General features: G+C 40.3%; 1 protein-coding gene across 1 annotated transcript in view; it reads left to right on the forward strand.

Annotated features, from left to right (window-relative positions):
* LOC136859048 (ras-specific guanine nucleotide-releasing factor 2) overlaps positions 1 to 22,727 on the forward strand; it is a 1,472,247-nt gene that overhangs the window by 726,030 nt on the left and 723,490 nt on the right. The window contains exon 5 of the mRNA XM_068225766.1: positions 8,809 to 9,056. Coding sequence (XP_068081867.1) covers positions 8,809 to 9,056 — 248 coding nt within the window. The remainder of the gene's footprint in view (positions 1 to 8,808; positions 9,057 to 22,727) is intronic.

Below are 22,727 nucleotides of genomic sequence, written 5' to 3' on the forward strand. Positions count from 1 at the left end.
GACATTTATAAATTAATTTCCGTGGATTCTAAATTTTTTGTGAAAAGTTAATAAATATTTTAAATACAGCAGAATTTCTTGTGCAATCAACATGAATGAGGATCCAAAGCTGAAATACAGTAGTGTTCACAAAATGTGAAATTTTCATTAAAATTTCTCGTATAGTTTCTGAGAAAACGGGATATATGTTTCATAATTTATGGGTTTGAGAAAATGTGACGAAGTTTTACGACATGTATACGCTAGGAAAAATTTACAGATCTGTTCCCAAGAAGTGGTTAGAAGCAGCCTGTACCATAATCAGAGTCCTCATTATCTTTGGGTTCATTTGCCTGTTTCCTTTTCCTGATTCTTGACTCTTTAGACATTTGAAGAGTACTTGGTGGTGTTTCAGATACAGGAGGCATCCTGCTGTTGCACTGACTTTGTCCTTCATTTTCTACAGTTTTCCGGTGTTGATTTCATGCAAAAAAACTAACAATCGATTTTTTGAAAAGTTTCGGCCTACCGTCTTATCTTACCTCTCTCCTTGTACATAAGAGGTACAAGAAGGCCTATCAAAAAGATTGCGCACAATGTTTTTCAACAAAATTAATCAGACCCGTGCCTCTAACTTCCCTGCAATACGAACTCCTTCACCAACAAAATTCTAAGATTTCACTCGAGACCAGTGTTCCGCACGTGCCCGAACAGAGCGCATGGTTAATTAACTTAGTTGAGAGGAATATATTACCAGTGTCCTTTATGTATATACATACCCACATAGCGAGCAACAACGTAAATTAGCTTGACAATGGGCTTCTCTAAGACGTGTGCTTCATATGGAATGATTAAATTTGCTCAATCAAGCTCAGTATCAAATCTATTGCAGTGGTATGCCTAAATGTGGCCACAAAAGCGTGCTTGGTTCACCTGGAAGGACGTGGATTCGATTCACCATCAGGGAGTCGAGACATTTGGAAACGAAACTCCTTGGGGGAAACACTCGACCTACATCAGAAATGAGAACAAGGCTAATTCCTGGAGATAAAGGCTGCACGGCATAGACCTAACCATCTTGTGCAAGTATTCAAGCTACATAGGCATTTTTAATCGTCAAATTACTAGCGTTTCAATCCAGTGTGGCAGTGGGCACGTCAGTTGGATTGCCACACCTTGTGATACAAATTCTTATAATTTTGTTAAATACCACCTATTCAATATAATACAAACATAATAAAAACTTACATATTTATTAAGTTGTTGATATGGTACATGTTTCGCTCCTTTTTCGTGAGCATCATCAACCAATTATCATTTACTTAAGGTTATTATAAGATCATGAATCTATTCTATTGGATTAAATTATACTTGTAAACCTGATTGACAAGTCTTATAACAATAAAATTCTGTCTTTATGTTAAAACATATTTGTCTAAAATCTATCTGAGTCTAACATTTTATTGACGAAACTCATCTGGTGAACATCCTTTAAAATTATTTTAAAAAACCTTCTGAGATCTGGCTAACTGTATTGACTCAATGTTGTTTGACTTGTATGGTTTCCGTTGAAACTTCGTTAACTATATTAACAGTTTTCTACAGTTGATGATTGCCTATGTTATGAACATTTAACTTGTTCTCGATGTTGCTGGAGTAACATTTGTACAAAATTGGCATTAATTTTGTTGTCAATACGAGAATAGTGTTTATGAGCAAACTTGTTGGTGAATAAACACTTTCTAATGTGAGGTAGAATTTGAATGGTTCTCGTATGTTCCAAATTGGGGTTGTTGGTATATTTTTCTGTCTGCTGCGTAATTGTCAATCAGGTTTACAAGTATAATTTAATCCAATATAATAGATTCAGATCTCCCGCTACAATCACATTTCTTTCCTTGTCGTTTCCTACATAGCTGGTTATCTTATCAAATAATTTTGAGTCCGTGTCAATGCTTCCCTTTCCCGGTCTGTACACTCCAAATATATCAAGTTGCCTATTATCTTTAGAAATGAGCCTTACACCTAGAATTTCATGTGTCTCATCTTTAACTTTTTCGTAGCTTACAAATTCTTCTTTCACCAGAATGAATAGTCCCCCTCCCACCATTCCTGTCCTATCTCTGCGATACACACTCCAGTGCCGTGAGAAAATTTCTGCATCCATTATATCATTTCTCAGCCATGATTCAACTCCTATTACAATATCTGGTAGATATATATCTATTAAATTACTCAATTCCATACCTTTCTTTATAGTACTTCTACAGTTCAACACTGACAATTTTATGTCATCCCTACTTGATTTCCAGTTCCCTGTTCCCTTATCACCGCTCCCTAGGCCACCTTCTTTCCCTCAATGTACCTCCCTATTACCCTTCCCAACAAATTTCCTAACTTAAACGTACCACTGCGGTTTAAGTGAAGGCCATCTGAGCGCAGATCCCTACCTCCTACCCACCCATTAGGATCTAGAAATTTCACTCCCAATTTCCCACATACCCACTCCATAGTCTCATTTAAATCTCCAATCACCCTCCAGTCAGTATCCCTCCTACACAGTATTCCACTAATAACAATCTCCGCTTTCTTAAACTTCACCCGTGCTGCATTTACCAGATCCCACACATCTCCAACTATGTTGGTACTTATATCAGCTTGCCTTACGTTGTTTGTACCAACGTGAAACACTACCACCTTCTCCTTCTCCTCCACCCTCTTTCTACTTCCTCAACATCTGCCTCAACCTAATTCCTGGATAACATTCTACCCTGGTTCCCTTTCCTCCACACACTTTCCCCACATGTCTAACGATGGAATCCCCCATGACCAGAGCCTCAACCCTACCCACCTCTTTTGATCCCCTCCCCTCTTGGTCAGCCCTATCATCACTCACTGCTGCAGAAGCTACTTCCTCCTCCCTTTTCTCCCTCTCATGACCCTGTTCTCCCTGTATTTTCCTTTCCACTACACTACATTTCCCTTTCCTACCTTTTCCCTTCCTCCTACTTCCACACATCTCAGCAACAGTTCCCTGTCCCTCATCTTCCCTCTGTTGTTCTACCTGGAGTGACTCGTACCGATTCCGCACAGACACCTGTCCTGAATTCTGATCCTGAATAGAGCGCTTAGCCTGCAATCTCCTTCCCCTTAGAAAATTAGACCACCTGTCTTCTACAACTCCTCCCTTTCCTTCCCGTCGCTCTTGTACACCTGCTGTAACCTGTACATTGTTTGAGGGAGTCCTGCCTTCCTTCCTGTCTTCTGTGAGAATCCTAATCATCTCCCTCAAACTCTCCAACTCCTCCTTCATATCCCTTAATGCCTCACCACACCCACAGTTCGTACACTCGCGCTCCTTAGCCATTCTTTACGGAAAAATTGAAAATAAAAATAAGATAACTTATTTGCAAAAAATAAATGAACGGAGGGATATATTGTCTGGGATAGTACTAAAAAATCACACTACAATAAGGTAATTAATATACGACTACACTAAAATACTACTCTATTTTTTATCCTACAACCCCTAACAGGATAAAAACTGTTGTTAATTACTGAATATATAAAGGAATACGCAAGAACTACACAATTCCAAACTGCAATTAAGCCTATCCTAATTACAACAACAGAATTTTAGTAAGAGGTTTTACGGATATCTCTACTGCACCAGCACTACACAAATAATTTACAATAATAAAATAAGCACACTCAATTCTGACAGGATATTAGGCTACTCGTATACTACTGTACAGTACCCTACAGAAATTTTTAAACTACTTTCAGACCTATCCTAGTTACAATACCGGTACCATAAATGTCACTATTAAGCACAAACAGAAATGAAATTTGCAAGAACTACTGTACTCAAAGATTACCAACAAAGCTAAATGCTTAGACAAATTATTATTAGAACCAATTAGAACTGCGCTCTAATAGATACACACGAAAGATAACACAGGAATATAGCAGGAAAGACACGGCACTATCTAAATATACTGTATCTTTTTTTTTTTTTTGCTAGGGGCTTGACGTCGCACCGACACAGATAGGTCTTATGGCGACGATGGGATGGGAAAGGCCTAGGAGTTGGAAGGAAGCGGCCGTGGCCTTAATTAAGGTACAGCCCCAGCATTTGCCTGGTGTGAAAATGGGAAACCACGGAAAACCATCTTCAGGGCTGCCGATAGTGGGATTCGAACCTACTATCTCCCGGATGCAAGCTCACAGAAATATACTGTATCTACACTACAATGTGTCTACACTACAATTTTCAGCTGAAGTGTGGTTATATGAACTTTTACCGCTGGTGGATCAGTATTATTTTCCCTACTACGCAGGACGGAGAATAAAAGTGCCCTTAAATGCTGAAAATAAGAGGTTGTCTACTACAATTTTTGTCAAAACCACGCCGGGGGCTTGAAATGCAGTATTATTATTGGGATATAGGAATTTGAGTATTAACTTTTACTCGATGAATAAACGAAGGTGGAAAGTACAAAGTATGCAGGGAACTAATACTACAAATTATGGGAATAATGAATCAGCTGACTTTGTATGTATTTACACAACTATCATGTGCATGGTCCGCCTCTGTGGTGTAATGGTTAGCGTGATTAGCTGCCACCCCTGGAGGTCCGGGTTCGATTCCCGGCTCTGCCACGAAATTTAAAAAGTGGTATGAGGGCTGGAACGGGGTCCACTCAGCCTCGGAAGGTCAACTGAGTAGAGGTGGGTTCGATTCCCACCTCAGCCATCCTGGAAGTGGTTTTCCGTGGTTTCCCACTTCTCCTCCAGGCGAATGCCGGGATGATACCTAACATAAGGCCACGGCCGCTTCCTTCCCTCTTCCTTGCCTATCCCTTCCAATCTTCCCATCCCTCCACAAGGCCCCTGTTCAGCATAGCAGGCCGCCTGGGCGAGGTACTGGTCATTCTCCACAGTTGTATCCACCACCAAGAGTCTGAAGCTCCAGGACACTGCCCTTGAGGTGGTAGAGGTGGGATCCCTCGCTGTGTCCGAGGGAAAAACCGAACCTGGAGGGTAAACAGATGATGATGATGATCATGTGCATGTAGCAACAATCGTCAACAATCCAAAAACTGTTAAGTACCGTAATTATCCAGTGAAATTACCGTGAATTCTCTTTAACTTCTCTTTAAATCGATTTTTACAGGCTTATCGTGTTATTCAATGCAACAAACTATCACCTTCGCGACAGTTTGAACGGATATCTGTACGAAATATCGGAAAAGTAGCGGCGGAAATTACAATGAGTTACAACACCTTATGATAATCTGACTTTGTAAGTATTATACTAAAGAACCTACAGATATTTAAACATATTGTTTTAAAAGTTAATATTATTACCTAAGTATTCCCTAAACCTAAATTCGAAATAACCTAGCTAGCCTACTTAAACTAGAAAACGTAATCTACTGAACACCAATTGAATTACTTGTTATAAAATTCAAATAAATAATACTACTCCCAATTTCTACCAACAAGCACTAAACACTAATATATAAATAGCACTAAATGGAACACTCACACACAAAATTTAAATAATTTTTTTAGGTTTTAACTACTTTTCCACTACACTAATGTAAGAGCTCTCTCAAACAGCCAACCGTTCACAAACGCATCCAATAATGCAATCATGTTTTGTATGCCTCAATGTATCACTTTCATCGATTTATTTCGGTTTCCCTATAACCACGTAACCTTTGGTGATGTTATTTGTACCGGGCGAGTTGGCCGTGCGGTTAGGAGCGAGCAGCTGTGAGCTGGCATCCGGGAGATAGTGAGTTCGAGCCCCAGTGTCGGCAGCCAAGAAGATGGCGTTCCGTGGTTTCCCATTTTTACACCAGGCAAATGACTTGATTAAGATCACGGCTGCTTCATTTCCACTCCTAGCCCGTTCCTGTCCCATCGTCGCCATAAGACCTATCTGTGTCGGAGCGACGTAAAGCCAATTATTAAAAAATAATTGTTTGTGAATCCACCAGCCACTGAGTTTAACAGACTTAACAGTCACGTGCCACGCTTAAATGTGTCTATTGAGGAACTCGAAAGGAACATCGGAACAATGCTGGGCAAACACCGTGGAAAGAAAAGTAGAGAATGTTTTCTTCCCGGTAGTCATTCGTTACCGATAACTTGGTTTGGAATTATGTGTTTCTCTGCATATATGAACTAGGAATGTTCCTCACACAATGCTGAATAGACGCAAAATTTGGGAAATCACTTTAGTATTATCTACGACTTATTAACCGAACGTTCCATTCCACAATAACCTTCACCAACACAATACAATGAGTTCTTCAAATATATACAGCTCACCCCCCTCAATCGGCGTGGGAGTAATGACATTTTCGGTCAATGTTGGGAATTTTAGCATAGTTTTCTAGGAGACCACAACTTATGATCCTGAAGAGCTGATCACAGGACTCCATCTGAGTGTGTTATTTCTTCCATTTATAACTTTTCCACCAAGCAGCCTTTAGACGTAATTTTTTCACTTCTGACCTCGATGGAAATGCGAAGCCTATGAAGCCTTTAATTTACCAGGCATTCATGATCACTCCTTTCCCTTATCCGATATCTTCATTTATCGAAAGGACGAAACACTTCTTCTATCTCGTGTTAGGAGCTATAACCCTTATAACAATAACAAACATTGCACCGTGATTCTTTAAAAAATACACAGTTCATCCCCACTCACACGATTGGTGAGAAAGAAAATATTCTGTCAGAGTTGATAGACTGCAAGGTCCATCACTTACTCAGCACGAGATGCTCTCGTCACACACACGTTAACAAAGGGGCCATCCACGTGTTCATCCAGGTTTCTGTTGTTGCGTATTGAGTGTCTAGGACGGAGGACACTGAACTCTGAGGAAACTGATAGGAGAAATGAATCATCCTGGAAGTGAATTTCTTAAGTTCTTAGTTATATCCTCAGATGATTTTTCATTAAACATAAATCGAACTTAGGATAATTGTTAGTCGTTCAGTAAGTAAAGTATGTGAGATAACGACTTCTTTTATTATTTCAATGTTTTCATGCATTCTATGGTTCCAATTCCAAACGAACAACGTACATTCTACACAAGAACTTACAAAATAATGTTTAGTCCATTATTTGTTTTCATAGTGGCTTTACATCGCACCGACATAGATAGACCTTATGGCGACGATGGAATAGGAAAGGCCTAGGAGTTGGAAGGAAGCGGCAGTGGCCTCAATTAATTACAGCCCCAGCATTTGCCTGGTGTGAAAATGGGAAACTACGAAAAACCATCTTCAGGGCTGCCGACAGTGGAATTCGAACCCACTATCTCCCGGATGCAAGCTCACAGTCGCGCGCCTGTAACCGCACGGCCAACTCGCCCGGTTAGTCCGTTATCAAGAATATTTTACGGCAGTTAAATATTGGAAATTTTCCACTATGAGTGAAAACATGAGGGATTAAAATCACGCGTTCTCCTCTATAGATCAAGATTAAGAGATCCTGCACCTAGCCAATAAAGGAACTTCATTAAACATTCTGGAAAATATTCACATACATCTCGATCAAAAATCTAATCCCGTTCACAATCTCGACGACATGCAGGAAAATGCTAACATTCTTAATAATAATAATAATAATAATAATAATAATAATAATAATAATAATGTTATTTTCTTTACGGCCCACTAACTACTTTTACGGTTTCCGGAGACACCGAGGTGCCGCAATTTAGTTCCGCAGGAGTTCTTTTACGTGCCAGTAAATCTATCGAGACGAGGCTGGCGTATTTGAGCACCTTCAAATACCACCGGACTGAGTCAGAATCAAACCTGTCAAATTGGGGTCAGAAGGCCAGTGCCTCAACCGTCTGAGCCACTCAGCCCGGCGCTAACATTCTTGTTGATGTAATATTTGTAAGAGATATTAATCAGCAAAGCCTCCATGGCTCGGGCGGCAGCGCGCCGGCCTTTCACCATCGGGTTCCGTGGTTCAAGTCCCGACTCCATGTGAGGCTGGACAGGTTTTTCTTCGGGCACTCCGGTTCTCCCTGTCATATTTCATTCCAGCAACACTCTCCAATATCATTTCATTGCATCTATCATTCATTAATCATTGCCCCGAGGAATGCGACAGGCTTCGGCAGCCGGCATAATTCCTATCCTCGCCGCTAGATGGGCGCTTCATTCATTCCATTCCTGACCCGGTCAAATGACTGGAAACAGGCTGTGGATTTTCATTAACCAGCAAACAAGTAAGTCTGCCGAGCACGCAATATACAGTGTCTGCGACCTCTCGTCCTTCAACTCGTTCCCCTTTCCCTAATTCACCGCTTCACTCCTTTTCTTCCAAGTTATCTCGTTCTCACCCTTGTATTTGGTTTTCCATTCAGTTTCCTGCCTAGCATATTTATTCCTCGTTGAAGAAAAACAATTAAATTTCAAACTCTATTCAAACATTGACAACTGATCTTATCAGACATGTCCATTGCAAATAGTCCACTGATATCAATGATACTCCTCCAACCAATTTTTAATTACAGAAAGATTTTAAATTTTATCAGATATTTTTAACTTTCTTCCTCGTAAATTACGCTTCTACTGGATATGTCAAAATTCCTTCTCATTAGTTTTATTTATATGAACGTAATGTCTTTTTCTTATTGTGTGTATGTCTTATCATTTGTATTAAAACCTGAAGATGACTTAACATAGGAAGATATAATGATTGTTCAGTGGTGTATACTTTTGTATTGAATAGGTCGACAATACATGTAAATTCTTGCTAAGGACGTTGAACTATTTCCTCAATTGTTACAGCTGTGTGCCCTCAAAAAGGAGTGGAGACCTCTACCCGCCTACACTGGAGGAAGCGTATCCGGTGCTGCTAGCCTACCTCCTAGTTCACAGCCGCCTCTAACTCAAAGCGAGCAGGAGACATTGGAGCTGAGGAAAATCAAGAAAGTCCAGAGCTTCTTCAGGGGTTGGCTGTGCCGCCGCCGATGGAAGCAGATCGTGGAACAGTACATAAAATCACCTCACGCGGAAAGTATGCGCAAGAGGAACAGGTAAGATGTCGTAATGGGGCCTCACGTAAGGTTTGCTACAGAAAAAAGAGTACTACAGTTCTTCTTTCCTTCACGACCTGTAAAGGGGCGTTAACCAGATATACACTCACTGACCAAAAAAATCGAAACACCCACAAGGGGAGGTGGAAACTAATAATATTGGTATTTGTTTTTACGTCCCACTAACTACTTTTACGGTTTTCGGAGACACCGAGGTGCCAGAATTTATTTCTGCAGGAGTTCTTTATGTGTCAGTAAATCTACCGACACGAGGCTGACGTATTTGAGCACCTTCAAATACCACCGGACTGAGCCAGGATCGAAACTGCCAAGTTGGGGTCAGAACGCCAGCGTCTCAGTCATTCAGCCCTGCTGGGAGGAGGAAATGAAATTAAACTTCACGTTTTGAGAGGGTGTGTGATGTTATTTCTGTGAATACACAATCGAGTCAAATTTACAAAGAACTGAATGCATGCACTGATTCGGCGTGTCATAAATCCGTTGTATACTCTCCTGAGGCAAGCTGGCCCACAACTGTTATAACTGGTCCTTGATATCCTGGATACTGGTATTGGGACAGAGTTGACGTCCAAGCTTGTCCCACACATGTTCTATCGGAGACAGATCTGGGGATATTACTGGCCACGGGAGTACCTCAACAGCAGGCAAAGTTTTCATAGAGACTCGTGCAATTTGTGGACGAGCATTGTCCTGTTGAAAATGTCACCACGATACTGTCGCATGAGAGGTATCGCATAAGAACGCAGGATGTCCATGACGTACCGTTGTGCCATCAGAGTTCCCTCAATCACTGCCAACCGTGACCTGCAGTCATACCCTTTGGCTCCCCACACCATGACGACAAGAGTAACATCGCTGTATTCCTCCAAAGCACTGGAAGACTGGGATATCTCCCCAGGTCACCGCCATATTTTATTATTGTAAAATATTTGTGTAGTGCTGGTGTAGTAGAGGTATCCGTAGAAACTCTTACTAAAATACTGTTGTTGTAATTAGAATAGGCTTAATTGCAGTTTGGAATTGTGTAGTTCTTGTGTAGGCTATTACTTTCGATATTCAGTAATTAACAGCAGTTTTTATCCTGTCAGGGGTTGTAGGATTTTAAAAAATAGAGCACGACTAAGTAATATTGTAGTGTAGTCGTATATTAATTAGCTTATTGTTGTGTACTATCCCAGACAATATATCCCTCCGTTCATTCATTTTTTGCAAATAAGTTATTTTTAATTTCATTTTTTCCCCGTAAAGAATGGCTAAGGAGCGCGAGTGTACTTACTGTGGGTGTAGCGAGGCATTGAGGGGTATGAGGGAGGAGTTGGAAAGTTTGAGGGAGATAATTAGGATTCTCACAGAAGACAGGAAGGAAGATAGGATTCCCTCAAACAATGTACACGTTACAGTAGGTGTACAAGAGGGAGGGGAAGGAAAGGGAGGAGTTGTAGAAGATAGGTGGTCTAATGTTCTAAGGGGAAGGAGATTGCAGGCTAAGGGCTCTATTCAGGATCAGAATTCAGGACAGGTGTCTGTGCGAAATCGGTACGAGTCACTCCAGGTAGAACAACAGAGGGAAGATGAGGGACAGGGAACTGTTGGTGAGATGTGTGGAAGTAGGAGGAAGGGAAAAGGTAGGAAAGGAAAACGTAGAGTAGAGGATAGGAAAAGACAGGTGGAACAGGGTCATGGGAAGGAAAAAAGGAAGGAGGAAGTAGCTTCTGCAGCTATCAGGAAAGATAGGGCTGACCAGGAGGGGCGGGGATCAAATGAGGTGGGTAGGGTTGAGGCTCTGGTCATGGGAGATTCCATCGTTAGACACGTGGGGAAAGTGTGTGGAGGAAAGGGTACCAGGGTAGAGTGTTATCCAGGAATTAGGTTGAGGCAGATGTTGAGGAAAGTAGAAGAGAGGGAGGAGGGGAAGGAGAAGGTGGTAGTGTTTCACGTTGGTACCAACAACGTAAGGCAAGCTGATATAAGTACCAACATAGTTGGAGATGTGTGGGATCTGGTAAATGCAGCACGGGTGAAGTTTAAGAAAACGGAGATTGTTATTAGTGGAATACTGTGTAGAAGGGATACTGACTGGAGGGTGATTGGGGATTTAAATGAGACTATGGAGTGGGTATGTGGGAAACTGGGAGTGAAATTTCTAGATCCTAATGGGTGGGTAGGAGATAGGGATCTGCGCTCAGATGGCCTTCATTTAAACCGCAGTGGTACGTATTAGTTAGGAAATTTGTTTGGAAGATTAATAGGGAAGTACATTCAGGGAAACGGGATGGCCTAGGGAGCGGTGATAAGGGAACAGGGAACTGGAAATCAAGTAGGGATGACATAAAATTGTTAGTGTTGAACTGTAGAAGTATTGTAAGGAAAGGAATAGAATTAAGTAATTTAATAGGTATATATTTACCAGATAATGTAATAGGAGTTGAATCATGGCTGAGAAATGATATAATGGATGCAGAAATTTTCTCACGACACTGGAGTGTGTATCGTAGAGATAGGTTACGAAGGGTGGGAGGGGGAGTGTTCATTCTGGTGAAAGAAGAATTTGTAAGCTACGAAAAAGTTAAAGATGAGACACATGAAATTCTAGGTGTAAGGCTCATTTCTAAAGATAATAGGCAGCTTGATATATTTGGAGTGTGCAGATCGGGAAAGGGTAGCACTGACGCGGATTCGGAATTATTTGATAGGATAGTCAGCTATGTGGGAAACGACATGGAAAGAAATGTGATTGTAGCGGGAGATCTGAATTTGCCAGATGTCAATTGGGAAGGAAATGCGAACGACAGGAAGCATGACCAACAAATGGCAAATAAGTTAATATGGGAGGGACAGCTGATTCAGAAAGTGATGGAACCAACCAGAGGGAAAAATATCCTGGATGTGGTGCTGATAAAACCAGATGAGCTCTATAGGGAAACTGAAGTAATAGATGGTATTAGTGATCATGAAGCTGTTTTTGTGGTAGTTAAAAATAAATGTGATAGAAAGGAAGGTCTTAAAAGTAGGACTGTTAGGCAGTACCATATGGCTGATAAAGCAGGCATGAGGCAGTTTCTAAAATGTAATTATGATCGGTGGAAAACGGTAAATAAAAATGTAAACAGACTCTGCGATGGGTTTAAAGAAATTGTTGAGGAAATGCGAAAACAGGTTTGTACCATTAAGGGTGGTAAGGAATGGTAAGGACCCACCTTATTATAATAGAGAAATAAAGAGACTAAGAAGGAGGTGCAGACTGGAAAGAAATAGAGTTAGAAATGGCTGTGGAAGTAAGGAGAAATTGAAGGAACTTACTAGAAAATTGAATCTAGCAAAGAAGGCAGCTAAGGATAACATGATGGCAAGCATAATTGGCAGTCATACGAATTTTAGTGAAAAATGGAAGGGTATGTATAGGTATTTTAAGGCAGAAACAGGTTACAAGGACATTCCAGGAATAATTAATGAACAAGGGGAGTGTGTATGTGAGGATCTTCAAAAGGCAGAAGTATTCAGTCAGCAGTATGTAAAGATTGTTGGTTACAAGGAAAATGTCGAGATAGAGGAGGAGACTAAGCCCAAAGAAGTAATAAAATTTACATATGATAACAATGACATTTACAATAAGATACAAAAGTTGAAAACTAGAAAAGCGGCTGGAATTGATCAGATTTCTGGGGATATACTAAAGACAATGGGTTGGGATATAGTACCATATCTGAAGTACTTATTTGATTATTGTTTGGTCGGAGGAGCTATACCAGATGAATGGAGAGTTGCTATAGTAGCCCCTGTGTATAAAGGAAAGGGTGATAGACATAAAGCTGAAAATTACAGGCCAGTAAGTTTGACATGCATTGTATGTAAGCTTTGGGAAGGCATTCTTTCTGATTATATTAGACATGTTTGTGAAATTAATAACTGATTCGATAGAAGGAAATTCGGTTTTAGGAAAGGTTATTCCACTGAAGCTCAACTTGTAAGATTCCAGCAAGATATAGCAGATATCTTGGATTCTGGAGGTCAAATGGACTGTATCGCGATTGACCTGTCTAAAGCATTTGATAGGGTGGGTCATGGGAGATTACTGGCAAAAATGAGTGCAATTGGACTAGACAAAAGAGTGACTGAATGGGTTGCTATATTTCTAGAAAATAGATCTCAGAGAATTAGGGTAGGTGAAGCTTTATCTGACCCTGTAAAAATTAAGAGGGGAATTCATCAAGGCAGTATTATCGGACCTTTATGTTTTCTTATATATATAAATGATATGAGTAAAGGAGTGGAATCGGAGGTAAGGCTTTTTGCGGATGATGTTATTCTCTATAGAGTGATAAATAAGTTACAAGATTGTGAGCAACTGCAGCGTGACCTCGAAAATGTTGTGAAATGGACAGCAGGCAATGGTATGATGATAAACGGGGATAAAAGTCAGGTTGTGAGTTTCACAAATAGGAAAAGTCCTCTCAGTTTTAATTACTGCGTTGATGGGGTGAAAGTTCCTTTTGGGGATCATTGTAAGTATCTAGGTGTTAATATAAGGAAAGATCTTCATTGGGGTAATCACATAAATGGGATTGTAAATAAAGGGTACAAATCTCTGCACATGGTTATGAGGGTGTTTAGGGGTTGTAGTAAGGATGTAAAGGAGAGGGCATATAAGTCTCTGGTAAGACCCCAACTAGAGTATGGTTCCAGTGTATGGGACCCTCACCAGGATTACCTGATTCAAGAACTGGAAAAAATCCAAAGAAAAGCAGCTCGATTTGTTCTGGGTGATTTCCGACAAAAGAGTAGCGTTACAAAAATGTTGCAATGTTTGGGTTGGGAAGAATTGAGAGAAAGAAGAAGAGCTGCTCGACTAAGTGGTATGTTCCGAGCTGTCAGCGGAGAGTTGGCGTGGAATGACATTAGTGGACGAATAAGTTTGAATGGCGTTTATAAAAGTAGGAAAGATCACAATATGAAATTAAAGTTGGAATTCAAGAGGACAAACTGGGGCAAATATTCATTTATAGGAAGGGGATTTAGGGATTGGAATAACTTACCAAGGGAGACGTTCAATAAATTTCCAATTTCTTTGAAATCATTTAGGAAAAGGCTAGGAAAGCAACAGATAGGGAATCTGCCACCTGGGCGACTGCCCTAAATGCAGATCAGTATTGATTGATTGATTGATTGATTGATTGATTGATTGATTGATTGATTGATTGATTGATTGATTGATTGATTGATTGATTGATTGATTGATTGATTGATTGATTGATTGATTGATTGATTGATTGATTGATTGATTGATTGATTGATTGATTGATTGATTGATTGATTGATTGATTGATTGATTGATTGATTGATTGATTGATTGATTGATTGATTGATTGATTGATTGATTGATTGATACTCGCTGACGATGGTCATCCGGGGTAGTGTAGAACTGCGTTTCATCGCTGAACACAATGCGACGCCATTCATCAACAGTCCATGCTTCCCAATTACTGCGCCATTACAAACGCAGCCGTTTGTGTTGTGGTGTTGACGGTAGCCTGCGCATGGGACGGTAATTCCCTAGTCCGACTGCTGCTAGTCTCCGACCCATGGCACAGGATCACACAAAATGATGCAGAGAGTCCATTACTTGTTCTCGGATGGCAGGCGCAGATCCGAAGGAGTTACGATATGCTCGGTACACAATACGGCGATCCTCCCTTGTGGTGGTCAGAGGCGGTCGACCGGAACCTTGACGACGAGTATGCCTGCCCTCACGTTCCCATGCAGTCCAACATCGGGCCACTGCCACATCCGAATGCCCCACAAATCTGGATATTGCACAATTCAACCACCCGGCCAAATTTAAATTGAATTGGTCATGATTACTTTCTAACATTGAATAAACTCTTATTATCACAGCTACCGAATTGATTGTTAAACATTAAATAAATATTTAAATACGTCATAAATGATTGGGTGCAAGTCACTAATAAACTCGACAACTAGGTATTTTCTAAGGTGTGACGTAATATCTTACTCGACAACATACCATGATACAGATCTTGGAGGAGGATAAAGTGGTTAGATTTCAACACTGATTTCAGATTACTTTAGGCTGATTTAATGAAATAATTAATTGATTACAATAGACTACTACTACTATACAAAATTATCTTACTTGAATTTAAATGAGAAATTGTGAGATTTGTCGTTACAAAGAATTAAAGTTTAAAAAGACATTAAATAGAAATGAGAAAGAAGTTACTGCCATATAGGCTGATTTAATGAAATAATTAATTGATTACAATAGACTACAATAGACTACGGAAAATATCGCGTCATGTTCGAAATGTGGCATTGCTCCATTGGATCGTGTTACTTTAAACAGCCTCTGGACGGTTGCTGAAAATTCCGTCTGGATGTTGACGTCAATGACCTCTACGATGTCACTCGCACAGTTTCCCACTTATGTAAGCGAACCCAGTAGTAGAACCAGTCCCAACGACCTAGTTTCGTGTTGGTGCCCTTAAGCCGCCAAAACATCCTAGGGTTGGTTTCGTCAATGAAACGACGAACCAGATGCAGCACCTGTTACATTTAGGCATACTGCTTTCTGCAATAATTGCACAGCTATTGTAAAATTTACTATTGACCGGATTTGTGTCCATACTGGCGATACAAGGCACAGTATTAACTTTCTCTAACAACTTAAGTACAATTGTACTTGTAATTTGTTAACCATGGCGACAGACTAAATGATAAACACAATAAGTCAAGTATAAGTCAATAAGAAGAATAAATCATCCGTAGATAACGAGTATAAGTCAGCTGTCCAAGTAATGCAATCCCTTATGTCACCTTGCACAGTCACGTGGCTCCTCCTACTACAAATCTCGAAGTACTGTACATCGATCAGCTAGCTAATTGTATCTTCAATCAACATCCACGTGGTGAGCCTTTGTTCAAAATCTTCCCGTTTGTTCTTAGCGTCATTACTAGGGCTCCGATGTTTAGGAAAAGTCATATTTCTTCTTTGTCTCTATTTTCTTGCCTGATTGGAGTTTGGTGCAGTTCAGGTGAACATCACAATTAAGTGATTTTTATTTGTCATACAAATGTATAGTTCGGCTATTTTTTGTCATAAGGTCATATTTTGACCCATTTTCGTAGAAACGTCATATTTCTGTCATATTTCGGCGGTCTGCGACAGATGCAGTTGTGCAAAACCATCTTCAACTTATCGAATGCGAACTAGTGTTCACAATACTGCTTCTCGGCATCACATCTGCAGTTAATACAAGTGGAATACCGTTTGTATAGAATGAAGGCCATAGACTTCACTGATCCTTTTACATGATTTAAATTTGCACCAATAATCTTGTGACATAGAAAGGAGCTTCTGTTCTTACAAGCATGTGTTAAGTGATAATCGGAGGTCCTTCGCGCCTGATGATTTGAAGATGAATCTTTTCATACACTTCAGTTCCACCCGCGGAAAAGAATGAAAAAGGTATGTTAGTTTGCACTATAGGCCCTGCCGCCTTACCATAATGTATTGAAAGAAATCTACTTAATTCGTTTCGTGGTACTCAATTTAAATTTTAACGCATTTGATAATATTAATAAAATCTGGGCTTGAACGTTCCAAAATATTTAAAAAATAGATTGATTTCTAGTTTTCTCGTATTTCAAACCACCACTACAGGGTGCAAACATGTTTTGACTGTTAAAATGTTGTGTGATCTGATAATCTTAGTACCGGTACTTTATAGCTATGTATTCACAAATGTTCGATAAGTGAACCAAGGACAATAGACTGTGAATAACTGCTAAACATGTATATTAAGAAAATTAGTCTAATATGAAAGTAAGAATAAAGAATTAAGTTAACAAATATGTATCAAAGGAATTGCCCTTTCGATTTATAATTTATTAAAAAATGTCCATATTTTGATTAATCATTTTCCGGTCATATTTTGTAATTTTTACGTCATACTTATCCACTTTTGAGGTCATATTTCGTCACTTTTGAGGTCATATTTAATCACTTTTTAGGTCACATTTGCTTGCTTATTTGGGCTATTTTTACGTCTTAAACATCCGAGCCCTAGTCATCACGCTACCGTAACTGTTAGCCTTGTTGTGGTATTGCGCGACCTTGCTCTCGGTTAATGGATATTCCGACGTGTGTCCATAGAACTTCCTAAAAATAATTACCATACGCAACTATGCCAGCTTCTGAATCATTAAAAGTTTAAAATTTAATAGTTCATCTTAGAACTCTAATCAGAAAACTTCTGTCATCTAAGGTTCAGATTGCATGTACTATAAGTTTGTTTGCGGAACGAATCTGTGATAGTTCGATTTGTCGTCCATATACGCACGTGCGGTTGGCAACTAGTTTGAAACGTGACGAGCTAATTTTCACTGCGAATGGATGTGCTTCGAGACACCAGGTGTTTTGAACCAACGTGTTGGGTACTCTGTGGGCTTTAGAAATTAATTAGGATTTTGTTCGTAACTTCAAGGTTTAAAAACTGATAATTAAAAGTCTGAAATAGACATAAATACAGAACTGACATTATATATTTGGTAAAGTTTACTTATTTTGTAGGTTACTTGAGCAACCAATCACGGCCGTGAAGTAATTCTCAGGTCAGTAATGAAACGAACATAGATGGCAGTGGGTATGCGCGCGCATATTCTGACTCGCTGACTGAAAGAGTTTTCGTCCAGGATCAGAAACTGTTCCAACGGTTTGCTGATGGTTTTCGGCAGATTGAAAACTTTGTATGAACAACACATTAGCAGTCAGTAACTCTGATGATCGCTACTACGAACGCAAATTTGAATGTGCGCATGCGTCTGATAGTTGGCAACAGTTTCTGAATGTACTAAAAACAAAGCTTATATCAACGAATTTTCATTGTGATACTTGTATGTACGGTGCGATTTGCTGAATAACTTACAATTTTCAACTTTTACTGATTCAGAAGCTGGCATAGTTGCCCATGGTAGTTGTTTTAGGAAGTTCTATAGGCACACGTCGGAATGTCCACTACCGGAGGGCAAAGTCGCGCACTACCATAACGAGGCTAACAGTTACGGTAGCGTGATGACGCTCAATCAATCTCAATATTATATAATACACAGTTAATGAGATGAAATGGTGTGGGCGATAAATAATTAATATCGAAAAATCGATTACGAAACTGAATGTGATTAATAATAATAATAGTAATAACAATAATCGAAACCGACTTTCAACCTATTAGGTCGTGTTACATACATTTAGTTCGTGTTGAAGAGATGTTAAGTACAGAACGAAAATGGCCAAACCAGAGACCAGTGGGATCCGAACACACAACCTCCCGATTTCGCGTCGGTTGCTCTACCAATTGAGCTATGCTGGCCTAGGCCATGTTTGTTCTGTTGGAAAGGATCTAAGCTACAGGTCTGGTACTACTACCATCGGGAGGTTGTGGGTTCGGATCCCACTGGTGTCTGGTTGGCCATTTTTGTTCTGTACTTAACATCTCTTCAACACGTACTAAATGTACGTAACACGACCTAATAGGTTGAAAGTCGGTTTCGATTACAATGCGGTCGTGAAAAATTAAATATTCATCAACAATAATAATAGTTGATGAGGAATGCTTGTTACTGAGTTGAACAGTTCATCATCATCATCATCATCATCATCATCATCATCATCTGTTTGCCCTCCAGGGTCGGCTTTTCCCTCGGACACAGCGAGGGATCCCACCTCTGCCGCCTCAAGGGCAGTGTCCTGGAGCTTCAGACACGTGGTCGGGGATACAACTGGGGAGAATGACCAGTACCTCGCCCAGGCGGCCTCACCTGCTATGCTGAACAGGGGCCTTGTGAAGGGATGGGAAGATTGGAAGGGATAGGCAAGGAAGAGGGAAGGAAGCGGCCGTGGCCTTATATTAGGCACCATCCCGGCATTCGCCTGGAGAAGAAGTGGGAAACCACGGAAAACCCCTTCCAGGATGGCTGAGGTGGGAATCGAACCCACCTCTACTCAGTTGACCTCCCGAGGTTGAGTGGACCCCGTTCCAGCCCTCATACCAGTTTTCAAATTTCGTGGCAGAGCCGGGAATCGAGCCCGGGCCTCCGGGGGTGGCAGCTAATCACGCTAACCACTACACCACAGAGGCGGACGAGTTGAACAGTTACAGGAGGAAAAAGTAAACCTTTCCTTGACATTCTACTGTAAATTATTTAAATCGTTTGAATGTACATAAAACATGTTCAGGAAACATTTAAGTTAATAGGGGATATCGTTCCAGAAAAAGGTACATTGTACGTGAGAAAAAATCGTTTGTGGAAAAATGTATCAAATAAATCACCTGCACTATTATAAACTACAACAGTCGATCAACGTGCAGATTGAAATGCTAATGACAATGAAAATACTATTTGGTGTAAAATTTCACACACAGGTGCATTAGACTCTCCTAAATGAAATCACATAAAAGAACGAAAAATAAAATCAATTTTTTTGATTAACATTTTTCTCAGTAAATCTACCAGTCATTAATATCATCAGACTGACTGTTGCTAGTCCAGTCGGGAAGGGGCAATGACAACAATAGTGATGATACATACGTCCAGTAAATTGTAAAATGTTCAGTTAATATGCTGCGTATGAGTTGACTTTGGAAGTGGTCCCATGTGATAACTTACGAAGAATTGAAGAGATATTTCCTATAACAATAATTGACAATCACAGTGGCTTTCTTCCTGGCTTTCCACTCACGCAGCTGAGGTTCGAATCCTGAGACCCTGGGTTGGAATGTTCATTTAAAACGTGGCGGATATGGAAAGCACTGTTTAAATACTGAATGATATGGGGATGCTGTATACTTCCGCTGACAGTGTGCATGCCTACTATCGCGGGGAGTTTCACATTGAACCCACAAAGTTTTCCAGTCCACAGACTTATTCTCGAAGTGAAGACTCCTCTTATGCTGTTGAGGAAAGTGAATTTGCCCAAAGCCTTCGTTACTCCGGGAAGCATGTGAAGGCCCTCTGTTGGAACGTCATCGAGGTAGCTGTGCTCACTAGTCGTGTTGAAGGGAATTTCGTGTTTGCACGGCATCCTGCTCATTCCATCCGACTTCTCTTTTGATTTTAACAAGTTACGGAACATCATAGAACTGTGTTCTGTAAAAAATATAAGTAAGTCATTGAGGAAATCACAGTATATAACAGGAAATGTCTTAAGGAAAAAGTGCTCGCGGATAGTTAACTTTTCACCCAAGTTCGCACAGACTATTGGGAACGTGGATGCCAAAAATCAGACCACATTCTAGAGAAGGAAATGAGGTGACTAGAAGATGTTCCTGAAGAGTAAGAGGGTGAAAAAATAAGGTAACTGAGAGAATTATTTTGAGAAGTGTTGTCCAAGAGGGTTAATTAACGCAGGTTTGTAATACAAGGAAAGGAGGAGGGGGAAGAAGACTGGTACACCAATTCAGATATCAATTATGATTCTTTGTGTTGATAATCGTAGTGTCTGTGATTGCCGTTTCTAAAGGGCAAAGTCCCATTGTTCCCAAAGACGTATCAATTGTTCTATTTAAAGAAAACTATTTTCAAAGTTACCGAACAAGTTGGCTGCGCGGCTCGACGTGTTCCTGACAGCCTACGTTCCGGAAAACGTAAGTTCAACCCCCCAATGTCGACGGCCCTCAAAATGGTCTTCCGGGGTTTAGCATTTTCACACCAGAAAATGCTTAGCTTAATTAAGGCTACGGTATCTTCCTTTTCAGTCCTAGCCCTGTACTACGCCATCGTCAGCATAAGACCCCTCCGAGCCAGTGTGGCATAAAAGCAATAGCAAAAAAAGAAAATTTTAATTAGATGTTGTAGGCCTTATTTTCAGCTTCAATAGCTCCAGACGTACCTAAATGTGTATTATTATTATTATTATTATTATTATTATTATTATTATTATTATTATTATTATTATTATTAAATAACAGTGCTCTATTTGTTCCACACTTTTATTATTTTTCACCTTACCCGGAGCGTCCAATCAATCCAGAAAATAAGCGAGATAAAATTTTAACCATGATGTTCTTCATTTATCCTAGTCCTGCCCCATCATCAGCTGCCATTCTCATAACTTGGACCCATCTCCTCCATCCCACGACAGAAGGGCCAATATTCGCTTGATAAGCCGATAAGTGAAATCCTTACTTAGGGGCATTATATAAATGACTGGTTGGACTGCCAAGATGTAGTATGAAGCGTGTGTTTTCCACTCCAGCACTTGTTTACCAGAGAATACTCGAGATGCAGTGCAGCAAATACGTTTTTAATTAACTTAATAGAGCTCTTCATTTAGCTCGTCTATTTTCACTTCAGGCATAAAGCATTTCATTTAGCGTCACTTGTGAAATGAGAAAAGTTTTAATCCGTGCTTTTAGGACTGACAAACGAATGGGAGTGAAAGGTAGTTATACCACACAGAAGCGTTGTTCTCTCTTGTTAATTACCAGTAAGCTTTGCTCGTATTGCACATTCACACACGAAGCGTGGAATAGCCAAATGTGTGCCCACATAGAACTGAATGATTTTGTTTTATCCAGTGACTTATGACTTTGTACTAATCGATACTGTGCTCTTCTTCTTTGGCGTCGTCGCCGTGCTGATTGGCTCAGACGACAAAACGTTGGCTTTCTGAGCCCAAGTCGGCTGGTTCGATCGCGGCTCAATCCCGTGGCATTAGAAGGCATTCAAATACATCAGCCTCCTGAAAGCACTTAAAAACTACCCTCCAAGACTAAATTTCGGCACCTCAGTGTCTCAAAAATCCACAATCGTAGTTATTTATGTTGTGTTCACAGTCAGAAACCTAGGTGGATCACCATTTAGCTCTACCATCAGTTTCTATATATAGCTCAGGCGTCAATGAAGGAGCGTACTAGAAAACTTAGGAGTGAAGTAGTTTCCCGTTGCTTTCTTTCCTATCCCAGAAAAGGCATGTCAATCTGCCAAGTTCACCGAAATGTAGAAGTCAACCAACCATCTGTGCGACATACTCATACCATTCAAGCAGGGACTGACAACTTTTATTCAGTATAAAGTACAAAATTCCTCACCGGGCGAGTTGGCCGTGCGCGTAAAGGCGCGCGGCTGTGAGCTTGTATCCGGGAGATAGTAGGTTCGAATCCCACTATCGGCAGCCCTGAAGATGGTTTTCCGTTTTTTCCCATTTTCACACCAGGCAAATGCTGGGGCTGTACCTTAATTAAGGCCACGGCCGCTTCCTTCCAACTCCTAGGCCTTTCCTATCCCATCGTCGCCATAAGACCTATCTGTGTCGGTGCGACGTAAAGCCCCTAGCAAAAAGAAATATTTCTCTTCGCCCGAATTTTCTACCGTCAATCTATTTTAATTTTAAATCTTGAAACATGCAACGAAAGAGTGTCACATTTAAAGTGTCTAATTTTAACTATGCTTGGGATAGGTAGCATAAGCCTAATGGTATTAGTGTTTCCACCTTCAAACAATGACCTCTAAAATATTCTTTTTTTCTTTTTTTTTTTTTTTTTTGGAAAGTTTTACACGTATTAGTGCGTCATCATTACAATTAAGTCATCTAGTGAGAACGACATTGTACGTTGGCTAATGTAGCGTAAGCAA

Source organism: Anabrus simplex, chromosome 1 (assembly GCF_040414725.1).
Source record: "Anabrus simplex isolate iqAnaSimp1 chromosome 1, ASM4041472v1, whole genome shotgun sequence".
Lineage (NCBI taxonomy): Eukaryota > Metazoa > Arthropoda > Insecta > Orthoptera > Tettigoniidae > Anabrus > Anabrus simplex.